The 12918-nt window shown below is 30.0% G+C and overlaps 1 protein-coding gene across 1 annotated transcript; it reads left to right on the forward strand.

Moving 5' to 3' along the window:
- Nucleotides 1-552: 552 nt before the first annotated feature.
- Nucleotides 553-5978, forward strand: LOC137812362 (chloroplast sensor kinase, chloroplastic). Its single transcript, XM_068614306.1, has 9 exons — nt 553-1221; nt 1486-1650; nt 1754-2074; nt 2431-2496; nt 2573-2641; nt 3396-3488; nt 3992-4218; nt 4733-5006; nt 5451-5978. Exons 1-9 carry the CDS (start codon nt 844-846, stop codon nt 5706-5708), a joined length of 1851 nt encoding a protein of 616 aa, XP_068470407.1. The 5' UTR covers nt 553-843; the 3' UTR covers nt 5709-5978.
- The last annotated feature ends 6940 nt before the right edge of the window (nt 5979-12918 follow it).

A 12918-nucleotide genomic window follows, 5' to 3' on the forward strand; every position in this document is an offset into this window, starting at 1 on the left:
CAATCAATTAAATAAATAATAAAAATGCATAAAAATATTTAAATGTCACAATGAATATAATTTAAGTCTAAAAAATTCCAACTAAAAGTTAAATCATTTGAAGTTAGGTTTTACTATATTTGATATTTTTCAGTTAAAAAAATATCAACCAACTTCAGTTAATATATATATATATATATATATTTACTTTCTATAAACAACATTTCACAATTTTAGAAAATTTAAATATATCGAATTTAAAATATTTTATTTTAAGCTTTTAATATTTCAAATATTTCATTTGAATAAACATTCAAATTTATTTAATTTTTTTACTATCTTATTTAAAAGAGTATTATTAAATAAACATTACTTTATTATTAAACAATATTTAATGATTTAAAATTATCACTGGCAGTTTTCAATTAAGGTTGAACAAAGTTGTTCTTTCTGACAAAATTCGTTAAAATTTTACACTTGAGTAAACAATTTCTTTTCTTCATTAACATTTGAGGTTATCATTGATCCCAATTATTTTAGCTATATTACCTTTTCAAGTCTTTCATCAGAATCTATTTTGCCATTTTTTTTTTGTTTTTTTCTTTGAGAATTTTTCGATTGGAAAAAAAATAGGTTTGATATTTACAAAGAAGACGCACTGAGTGTAAGCTAAACACTCACTTACAGAAAAAAAAAAAACTTGTTTGTTATAGTTGAACTAAGAATATTAGTATATGAAGCAAGATATAAAGATTTTGATGGTTGAATGGTGAAGATTGGAAGAAGGTGCAGCAAAGGTGTGAGAAAGAGATAAAGAAGAGAAATGGTTAGTAGAAGTAGTAGGAACTAATCAATCCAAGGGAAATGCTTGTCTGTGCAGCGAGCGCAGGTGTGACTCACCCTGCTCCACACTTCCTCACCTTCTGCTCTTCCAACGCCAAATCCCATCGAATTTTCTCCAATTCTGTGAGCCTCCCTCTCACGCATGCGCCCTCCTGCTTCCTCCAAACCCTCAACGACAACCCTACCTCCGATTCCGATGACGCCCTCCGCCTCACCGTGCCCTCTGCCGCCGCTGTCGCCTCCGTCATTCGCAAGGCCTCCACCTCCCCCGTACAGTTCACCCAGCGCCTCCAGAGCGATCGCCAACCCGGAGTCGTGCTTCCCAGCACCGACTTCCATCGACTGTGCCTCCACCAGCTCCACCTCTTTCGCAGGATCGTTCCCGAAGCCCTACTCTCGGTTGCTCCTATCTTTCTATAATTACCTGCGTTGCTCGTTGATTGGGTTCAATTATAAGTCCAATTTCATGCATCAAGTTGATGGACGGATGATTACTAAGATAGGGACTAAATTTGTTTTGTGTAATATTCACGGCCAAGTTGGCTGTTGTTTACAAATTTATAAACTAAGTTGGCTGTTTCTGAGTAAGGATTAAATTTTTTGTTTGCTTAAACTTAAACTGAGTGATGTGATTAAGGAGCTATGTTGTTTTTTGTTGTTCAGGTGTATGTTAGACCAGCTGGTAGTTATGTGATGGATCGGTTGGAGCTGCGACGGGTTGCACTGTACCCCGGAGATACAGAGTCAGAGGCCATTGTCATTCTTGTGGGTCATTTTAATATTCCTGCAGGCTTGCGTGCTGCCGAGGCCACACTTTCCAATTTGCAAGTGTGTTTATTATCTTGAGCACATAGTGTGCTTCTATTCCAACTGTGCCTGTTTATTCTTGCTGGGTATATAAATGTAATGCAAGTGTGGATTTTAATTGTAGGTTCATGTTGTCCCTGAATGCAAGGCTGTCATTCTTCCGATGGTGAAACACCCATTTGTTGTTGGTTTCTTGGTTGCTGAGCTTCCATTGGTGGAGCAGGAACAGTGTCAGAAACCTCAAAGTGATGGTCCAGATAATCACACGTCTGTTGATGAACCTTATTCGTTGCCTCCCTTCTTGGATTTAGATAAGAAGTCGAGGGAAATTCAGACTCTTCGGGTCAAGGACGAGGCAGTTGGTATGCGTAACTTCACTTCTGAGCAAAGATCAAATGCTGTCAACATTTCTCAGTCTCTTGCTATGGCATATGTCATGGATCAGGTTTATAAGCTGCCACCTTTTTTCCCCTGAACAAAAGAAGAAAATCCATGACATTAACTCATTACTCTTCAAATATGAAATGGTTGAAAGTTTGACACTCCTCAAATTTTGTGGGATTTGCCTGGAAATTTGCATTTCATAACAGTTGCTACTTGAATGTGTGCTTTGAGAGTTGTTGCATTGAATTTCATAATTATTTTATCTATCAGTTGAGTAAGACAGTGAAACTAAATTACTGTTATATTTTAGTTTATTTCTCTATAACATTGTTGTATGGTTTCACGACTGTAATAACAATAGCTTTAACCCTTTGTGTGGGCCTAAATTTTTAGCTCATTGTTATGCTCCTTTTACAGAAAGCAATGTTACTTCAGCAATCAACATGGCAAAATAATGTCAGGATGGGTAATCTGGTTGAGCAAGTATGGGTTATTGACTTCTGTTGCATTCCTTTAATATCTCATTTTTCATCTCGATCTAATGTTTCTTTTTTGACAGATCCGTGGTCCACTTTCCAGTATTCAAACCTTAAGTCAAATCCTGTCTGCACAGACAAAGAGAACTCAGGTTTGAAGATTGTCAAAATTGTACCTGATGAAATGTAAATTCACATACATTTACATTTGTGTAAGTGGGGAACCCAAGTTGCCAGTTGGGCAAGGTCCAAGCTGAATCAAGTTTGGGCCAATGGTGTGGATCTGGCCACATGATCCAAGCCCATGGATAAAACCCTGTTCTGGTGGGGATCGTTATCTTTTTTGGGTGGTGAGATCGGGTTGTAAAATGTGTACTATGATCGTTATTTTATTGTAACAATAAAAACTGTGTCATTTCGTTACCATGTTAATTATAAGTCACTTTCTAAAAACTGAGTATTCATACGTTAGGTTTACAATGAACTGTTTATTTAAACCAAGTCAATCCATTAGTTGAACTGATATATGATCATGTCTAGTCTGTTATATAAGTGCACACATTTAATGTATCATAAATTACCTTTTTAGGTAGATTTACTATTTTGAAAAGCCCTTGTTTGAGCATGCACTTTATGTGTACTGAATGTTCTAACTTTAGTGAGTTGGAGATTGCTGGCTATATTCTTATTAATGAAGCCTTGAATTGAATTATTTTATGGTTTTTAATGCAATAATATTGGAGGTTTTAGATAAAAGAATTACTAAATGAAAATAGATCAGTTCAGAAAATTAGTGCCAACATGCTGCAAAATGAACAAGTGTTCAATCTGAAAGGATATTGAATCTTTGTACATACCTTATTATTTTTATATGTCAAGAATGTCTCATAATTGGTAACTACACAGATTTCATATGACATTGTTGAAGACCTCTTGGTGCAAGGTGATCGTCTGAGGGACATTTTCCAACAACTACAGGATGCTGTTTATTTGACAAAGGTAGTTCTTTCTTTTCTACTTATAATCATGCTTGCATGCAAATACTTTTCATTTACCAGTAATCAATTAGTGACTTGATGTTCAATGTACATTGGAAGATCTTGAGCCTCATTCCATTTTGTCTCTTCCTCTATATAATTGTTGCATGCAAAAATGTACGTCTAAGTGTGTGTTGGATTGAACTTATTTTTGCAGCTCGATAATGTTTTTTGAAAAATGAAGTGACTATTTCCTTAAAAAATAAGCGCAACCAAGTTTCTATTTATCCTATAAGTTTTAATTGATTGTGTATTGTCATCATCATCAGTCTATTAATTAACTCAAGTCGTATTAGGAAGAACCAATTTTGAAAACATGCTAGAAGTACATTTTTTTTGAAACAAAGTTTGTCTTGACCAGTTTCTTATGGAGGGAATACTCAGTAAGCATTTTAGAATAAACAAAAAAGGGAAGCAAGCAGCTGTATTAGTACCTCTGATGTTCATATTTTGTCCAATATGTAGAATAATATAGTGCGCTACAATGAAGAGGCAATCAAAAAAATGAATGGTTCTGCCCACATACTTGCTGAATCAGCAAGGTCTCAATTGCTAGATAGCTCCCCAGGGGATGATGTCTCTACAAATAAAATGAAAAACTCTAGTCAGTCACTTTCTCTCAGTGCTGCTGTCCATGATATAGAGATGCCACTACCGCCTTTGGCCCTTGCTCCATTGCAACATGGAATCAGGTGGGTTTCACTGGTTAACAAATGCTGACGCTTCTTATACTGTCATCACTCACCCCCATTTTCATCTCTCTCTATATATATATGTGTGTGTGTGTGTATGAAGAGTGATCAAATTATTTTCAGGTTAACTTTAAGAGAATTTTTTTTCGTTTTGACCCTCGATATTCTCTTAATCTAATGGTTAAAGATGAATTACTTATTAGAACTCTTTAGATTAAGAGAAAATTTAAGGTTAAGATGAGAGTAACTCTCTTAAAGTTACTCTTGGAGCAACTTGATCCTCCCCCTCCCCTCTCTCTTTATAAACATTCTCCTGATTCTGTGATATCCCCACTCAACCTAAATATACTCGTAACCCAGCACTTTCTTTTTGATCAATAATATCTTGTATATTTAATTTCTTCATTAGCTTTCAGCTATGCTTTTGGCTTTTAGATAGTTATTTCCTTTATTTTTATCAAGTACTTTCTTGTATGCATTTATTTGGCTTATGCTTTTTGTTAATGTCAGGAAGATCATGCAATGTTTCTGAAGTATTGACAGACTTAGTTGATTCAGTGAGACCACTTGCCCAGAGTCAAAAACGTTTAGTGGAACTAAGTGAACTCTCATCACCTTTGGTAGCTGCTGTTGAAGAACCTGCATTGCGCCAGGCTTTCAGCAATCTTATTGAAGGTGCTTTACTACGCACGCATGTTGGAGGAAAGATTGAAATTGTATCTACTGAAGCACCAGCTGGTGGCACCCTTGTACTTATTGATGATGACGGACCTGATATGCACTACATGGTAATTTCAGTTCACTCCAACTCCAACTGTACTTGCTTTGTTTTCTTTTAAATAAGCTGGAAACTGTTTTATCAAGTAATTTGAGAATTTGAAGCGTCTCCATGGGAAACTTGGGAACAATTAATGCCCTGGACTTGTCAACGTCTTAGTGTAAGCATATTTAATGTGAGATACTATTGCAGCATTTTTCCAAGTATGAATTGAATGATTCATACTAAAACTCGTGTAGATGTGAAAGCCTCCATAAAATTACCTTAATATTGTAGATATTCGAACACTTGCTTCATGATACATAGCACATAGACTCCGACATTTTTCAAACTACGGAAACCATGCACTTGAAGCCCACCTATTCAAACAGTTCTTCTATCGAGTGTTTTTTTGCAAGTGGAATTGAATTTTGTAAAAATAGAAATTAATTCTCGGTTATGAACATGTATGCAGACTCAGATGCACTCACTCATACCTTATGGACAAGAACTGTTGTCTGAAGATATGATTGAAGACAATATGACTTGGAACTTTGTTGCTGGGCTGACAGTTGCCCGTGAGATACTAGAGAGCTATGGCTGTGTCGTCCGTATCGTTTCACCTCGGATTAAAGATGCTCCTCTAGGAGCTGGGGGAACACGTCTAGAACTGTGGCTTCCTTCAATGGTAAAATCTGATTTGAGCAGCCACACCCAAGAGGGAATAGCATGAAAGTTCCCATTGAAGATAAACACATCCATTCTCAAACAACTCTACATTGTAGCACATGGTGAGTATAAGATTGTTAAATTAAGGGTGGTAAATATTACTGGATCTTTCTTCGTTATTGCTGAAGATAACTGTCTGTGTATATAGCTCGTAAACATTTCCTTGGTACAGCGTTAATTTTATGGCATTGTTGTGTCATGTAAACATTTTTTCAACACATTAAAGTGTATGTATGCATATTACATCACAGGAATACTTATTGGGTTTTAAAAAGTGGAAGTATCTGAAGCTTCAACTTTTGTACCTTTAGAATGAACTCCTTGATCCAATATAAAGAAAAGAAAATACGCAGTTTTGGAAATGACTCCTAATTTATCCTATTAACGAGCAGTACAAAGAAGTGTACTGGTTAAAAGTAAAATACATAAACCAGATTTCAATTTTAAAATATTAACCGAGGAAGGCATTTTCATATTGTTATATTTTATGTATTTTTAATTAAAAATGTGATATATAATTAAAAATCAGTCATTGGTAGTGTTTGATGAAGAATAAGAACAAAAAATAATTATGATTTGTATTTTTTTTTGGAGAAAGTTAAGAACTATTGGTAGGAAATCTAAGGAATCTAACTGGTGGAAAGACCTGAAGAAACTGTCAAATGAGTGGGGGAATAACTTTGAGGACAAATCTGTGACTTGGTAGTGAGGCTTTAGAAGTTAAATTTTCGGGACTCTTCTCTATATTCAAAGACGAAGTAGTTAATCTGTCATAGGTAGGATATTGGAACAATAATTAGTGGTTTTGGAAAGTGGAGTGGAGACAAACCCTATTTGAATGGGAAGTGGGAGAAGTAAACCAACTCATGAATTTTTCAAACGACAAATATCTTGCAAAAGATTCTTGGGATCATTAGGTATGGAAGGTAGATGAAAATCTTGGCTATATGGTTAGTTCGGCATATACATATTTAAGGATGGAGATAGAAGAAGACTTTAGGTTTTTATGAGTCCTTTTGGAGCATCAAGGCTTTACTATCATCAATGATCATTGTATGGAGAGTTCTAACTGTCAGACTCCCAACAAGAGTTAATTTGGAGAAAAGAGAATTAATCTTGGATAGCATCATCTTATATGTTTTGTGTGGGGAAGAAGAGGAAACATGAAGTCATGTTTTCTTCAAATGCAAAGTAGCTTGGAGGGTTGGTTTCTGTGTTGTAAGTGGGTGGGTGAGAAACAACGTTACATTGGGATGCCAAAAACCACTTTTTGCAGTTAATCTTGCATGGACAACTCAAACGATGAATAGATCATGGGGTGTATGTAGATTGTAGTGGTTGGGCAAATTTGGAAGCAAAGGAACCTAATCATTTTCAAGAATAGCAGGGTGGACAACTCTGAGATTTTTCTCTGACCTAACTCAAGGCGTGGTTATGGTTATCCAGTAAAGAAAACTTAGCTAATTGGGTTCGATCGATAAAAAAAAGAAAACATAAGGTTCGATGGAGTAATTGAACCACTAAGAGGTATGCTAGTAAGCTACATGGGGAAATTTGAGGTCTAGGATGTGGTAGTAATATCAGGGTAGTTACAAGTTGTTTTCTTTGGACTAAAGTTTATGCGTGTTTCAGTCTAGTGGAGTTGGTGCTACTAACGGTTCACTCATGTCAAAGTTAAAGGAATAACTGTTGTTAATGGTGATTAAAGTTATTTTAATATGTAATGGAGTATTTGTTATTGTATTGTCTTTTTTGTTATATTTTTAGTGGCTGGGAGTAGATCAAAGGTGGATATAAGTTCCTTCGAGGCATGTTGTCACGAACTTTGTGTTTATCTATGTAGTTTTGATTAAGGTTTGTGGATAACAAAGTTTATTTATAATATCAGATTTCTTGTACGTGTCTCCACTTAGGTTTTGGTGCTTTTGTGAAACAGACTTCCTAATGTGATTGATCTATTTCCTTTGTATAAGGTAAGAGATTGATTTTGATATTTTCTGTATAAGGATTGAGACACCCTTCAAATATTTCACATCTATTTCTTTTATTCATTGTTGAGAAAGAAAATAATTATTATTTTTTACATTCTCTGTGGATTCAACCTTTTCAAGCAAAACACTCTTTTCAAAATTTGGACACTTCAATCTCACCTTACCATGTGTGTTAAAGCTTTTTCTCATATATATTTATACAACTAAAATTTGATAGTATTTCTTTTATTAAAAAAGGAAATAAAAAATCATTTTTGGTACATAAACAAATAAAAGTTTAAGTATACGTTTGATATTTTTGTACGGCTAATTTGATTTTGGATTTTTCATAATTTTTTGTTAAAATTTAAACCTCAAATTTTTTAATTGTTAGAGTAAATTCAGTCTTCTTGTAAATGTTACTACGTTCTTTCTTTTTGGATTTTTTCTGGTACAAAACATAGAAAATTATTTTAGTAATTACCAGTATATTGGTTTTGTAACTGTTGTTTTTTTAAATTACATCTTAATATGCACAAAATATAGTACTAGATTCTCAAATATTTATGTATATAATGTTCATGATGTATTTCAGAAGAAAAAAACAATCTACATTTTTAAATATAGGACAAATGTCATGTAATACTTATTTTTTATTACTAATATTATATATTTATATAATTGGGATGCATTATTTCTTTTTAAAATCTCACTTCCTTAGACGAAATTTGCAATACTAAAATAATTAAACTATGTGTATACATTGTACTATTCCAAATCAACTGAATGAAATATCACATATGAAACAAAATCTAACTTTCCTTATGTTTTTTTAAAATTATATCCTTATATATTAAAAACTCCTTTTATTTTCATTGAATCAATATCAAAATTAATTCCTCAATAATTGTATTCCGATTCATTACATATGTATTAATAATATAATGAAATTATAAATTAGAACAAACAATTTAAAAAGTGAGACTCATTCAACCCATTCTCTCTTAACTAAACATGCTAAATATTATTTTTTTTTCCATAATTTAGATATGCATTTCAAAGCTACTAAATGTTTCCTCACAGCCATCTCAAACTATTTGTTTTTATCTTAATTTTTAAATTTGTGAATAATTAAAATTAATCTTATATTAAAATCTAAAATGTAATTTATGTATCCAAGGACGTTTATTTATCATAAATCTTAATTATAAGATTGTTTATATATTAAACATACAATTATTCTATTCAGTGCATATATTGCTACTTGTAAAAAAAGTGTTAAAAGTAAATATTATTAGAAATTCTCATAATACTTTTTAAAAGATTAGATTAAAACAATATTTATGAATACTCATTGATGAAATATCTTATATGGTATTTTTTATTCTTTTGGGTCTTGTTTTAGACTATATATCATATATATTTGATTGTCACACCAATGCTTTGTACATACTCAAGATCAATACTAAGTCTTTCATTTTGTCTTCTCTTTTTTACTCTTTTCTTTTCTATTCTTCCCTTCTTATTTATTTTCTTTGTGTAAAAAAAAAAGGAATGCGAGTTAAACAAAACTATGATTACTTTTAATATATGTTTCATTTTTTTAAATGAAGTCATGTCATTTGCATAACTTTAATTATTTTTATATTACACTGAAGTCATCCTTTACACTATTTTTTTTTTAGATTCTTAAAAAAAATAGTTTATAATTTATTATATTATTATTTATGTTAATATTCATATATACTATTTTATTTTAAAAAGCTACTAATATGTTATTATTAATTGGTTATTGAAAAATACTATTTGTGAAATATAAAAATTATTATTGTGCAATTATTAAAAAAATCAAGATCAATAGGTAATTTTATAAAAATTATAAGAAAAATAATTTATGTTAAAAATATATAAATTATTATAAGGATTGTGATTAAGGATGCATGAAAATTTGCTCTTTAATTTTATACAATTATATATTAATATTTATTTTATTATTTTGTGGGATAAAATAAAATTATAAATCAATAGTGAAAAATAAAACAAGAGGAAAATTAATAACGGAAATTGAAAGTAAATTTATCTATCAATCTTGTTTATATGGACAATTGCTTTTATTATCATTTTCATTATGACAATAAGAATAATTTTTTACTTATGAGAATTGACTCACTCATTTCATTAAAAATACGATAAGTAGTTGGTCTTCCTGTTTTGTGACATTGCATCACGGGGATCAAATACGAATTTTGATCTTGTGTAAGTAGATCAATAATCTTTATTTTAAAGATAAAATTGAATCTCATTAATCTTATAAATATTGTGGAAACTATAGATTAGAATAACAAACATGGTTAGAAGTAAATGACAATATAGAAACAACAATGACATGTAAACATAGTATTTGAAAATTTTGAAACTCTCCACAATCAAACCACCATTTATTTTGTTGATAAAAACAATTACCTACTGATCTTTTTTTTCCAATTGCATAATATTAATTTTTAATTTCACAAATAATATTTTCATTAACAAAAATTAATAATAAAATATCAATCACTTTTTTTAAAATAAAAAAATATAATATAAGAAACTATACAATAAAATTAAAAAAAATCTCATACGTGTAAAAAGTGTACGATTAATATAAAAATAACTGAAGTTATGTCAGATAAAAAATAAATAAGTAATCAAATTGTTTAAGATTTTCACCTCACCCTTATGTTCGGAGTGGAGATTTATCTTTTAATAAAGTACTACAAAAATTATTAAATAAAATTTAATACTGAAAATAAAATAAAAAATTATCTACTATAATAATTAAATTATATATTTTTTTATAATTTAAAAAATTATTAATATTTAAAATAATTTATATGATTAATAAAAATATATACACTAGTCTATAATGTTTTTTTAGGCAATATTACTCACCTTTCATTTTCATTTTTCTTTTGTTTCCTCAGTCGTATGGTCTCTTTTTTATAATCATATATAAATATTTTTTATGTTGTCTTTAGGACATAAATTATTAAGCAGTTTAAATTAACCCCACGACTCCTCTGTGTGTGAATAAAATAGTTATATTATTTAAATTTCAACTATTCATTTCAATCAGAATGACTCGGATTTCCCATATAGAGATAAATACTCAGTAATAATTGCTAATAAGAAAATTAATAATTAAAAGTACAATAAACTAAAACACCTTTACTTATTAAAATTACAGCAACTGTATATGTACATTACTCTGTAAACAATAAAAACTATCGTTTACTATTATAAGATAAAAAAGACTATGCATCAATAGTATAATACAGTTTTATATATGCTAATTATTATTCGAATACAAATTATCATATATATATAAACTATTGCTGTGAGTAAAAAGAAAAAAGGAAAAACTATTTCTGCAGGATTAGCTTTAACACATTCACGTAATAATATCCTGTTTATTGTTAATTATATTTTTATAAGATTATTGTTAATTATATTTTTATAAGATGAAGTTTTTATTTATGTTGGAGATTGCCTAAAAATAAAAATATTTTATTATATATAAGTGAGTGTAAACTTCACTTTATGAGTCGATTTTATGGGGTTGAGTTAGGCTTAAAGTTCACTTTATAATATGGTATAACTTATAAGAGCCATTTAAAATCTATCTTAACAAGTGTTTATTGGACCTATCGTGTCACTCGCTATCAGACCGTTATCGAACTATCCATAATATGTTGTCCCACACACGAGTTGTCATCTCAGCGTGAAGAGAAGTGTGTTGAAAATCCTTTCAATAGACTCTTGTTAGATTTATACTATTTATATAACTATAAAATATTCTTATTTTTAATTAATATTTTTATATTAATTAAGAAGTCTACTTTTAAATCTAACTCAATTTCGTAAAAAATTACTTTAAAAAAGTTTGCATTTCCAACCATTTTAGTTAATAATATTTGAGAAAATGAACAGTTTTTGACCTTTCATTAACAAGCAAGAGAACCATGCATGCTCCAATTGTTTTCAAAGATTAGTTAACATGTCACTTTCTCCGACAAACACATGCATGAATCTAAATATGGCTACGTGCTAAAGTATGAAATAAACAATTGATATAAATTATATTGTTGATGTAAATTAAAATTCATTAACTTTCAACCAACAATAAAAAATGTTATTCCTTCTATAGAGTGAAAATAATATGAAAGAAGGTATTATCTCTTTGAGTGAAATCTTTTTCATATGAACTTTCATGAGTTGGAAATACTGTGCTCAAATTTGGCAGCAACTATGGAGCCTCAAACCCTGCAAATCCAAATTAGGCCAGCGTAGCAATACATTAAATAAGAATATAATTCCACATTTTTTATATTTATTAGGTTTCGAAATTTTAAGCTATCACAGAAGCTCCAGAAGAATATGATTTATGACTTTAATTATATATACTTGTCAGTTACGTGCAAGTAAAAAATAAACCTTTACTAAGTTCTAACTATTACCAAAATAAGAATTTAAAAAAAAATGGTAATAAAAGTAAAAAAAAAAATAGACCTCCATAATTTTGAAGCGGTGGCGGTGGAACTTGTTCATGTTGCTGAAAGAAACTTGATATTTTTTTAAGGGGAAATAGTGTGTAATTTTTAAACTTGATTTTTTTTTACAGACTTTAATTTTTAGTTGTCTCTATTTATTTTTAAACTCTTTCTAAATAAATTTCTTATTTCAATTGATCTTTTAAATTTAACCATACACTTTTTGAGTTTATCTAAAATAATCCTTAAAACTCACTCCATTTTTAAATAGTCTCGTATTATATCAGAGTTAATTTACTAAATACTTAATAAAAAATGTCATTTGTTTCGAATTTCTATATTTTTTACTTTAATAAATCACTTTTCTAATCATTAAAACATATGAAAATAAATTATTTTGACCATGTTATTTGATAAATTTAACCAAATTGCCTTTATATTATATTGATAATGAAATATTATAAATACTCAATTATAATTTTTTGATAAAAAGTATTAAGTTAGTGGCCGTTATCGATATAAAACAAAGCACTTATATTTATTTTAAACACACTAACCTATAGATAAATACTTTATTTAACCAAACTTTTTCACAAATATTTTAAAAGAAAACAACAAGAAATAAAATAATTTTTATTTTGTTTTATTTTTAAAATTGATGCTTTTACAATTATTTCAATATTTTTTAATTGGGATTTAATAAGTGTAAAATATT

This window comes from Phaseolus vulgaris, chromosome 2 (genome assembly GCF_000499845.2).
Source record: "Phaseolus vulgaris cultivar G19833 chromosome 2, P. vulgaris v2.0, whole genome shotgun sequence".
Classification (NCBI taxonomy): Eukaryota; Viridiplantae; Streptophyta; class Magnoliopsida; order Fabales; family Fabaceae; genus Phaseolus; species Phaseolus vulgaris.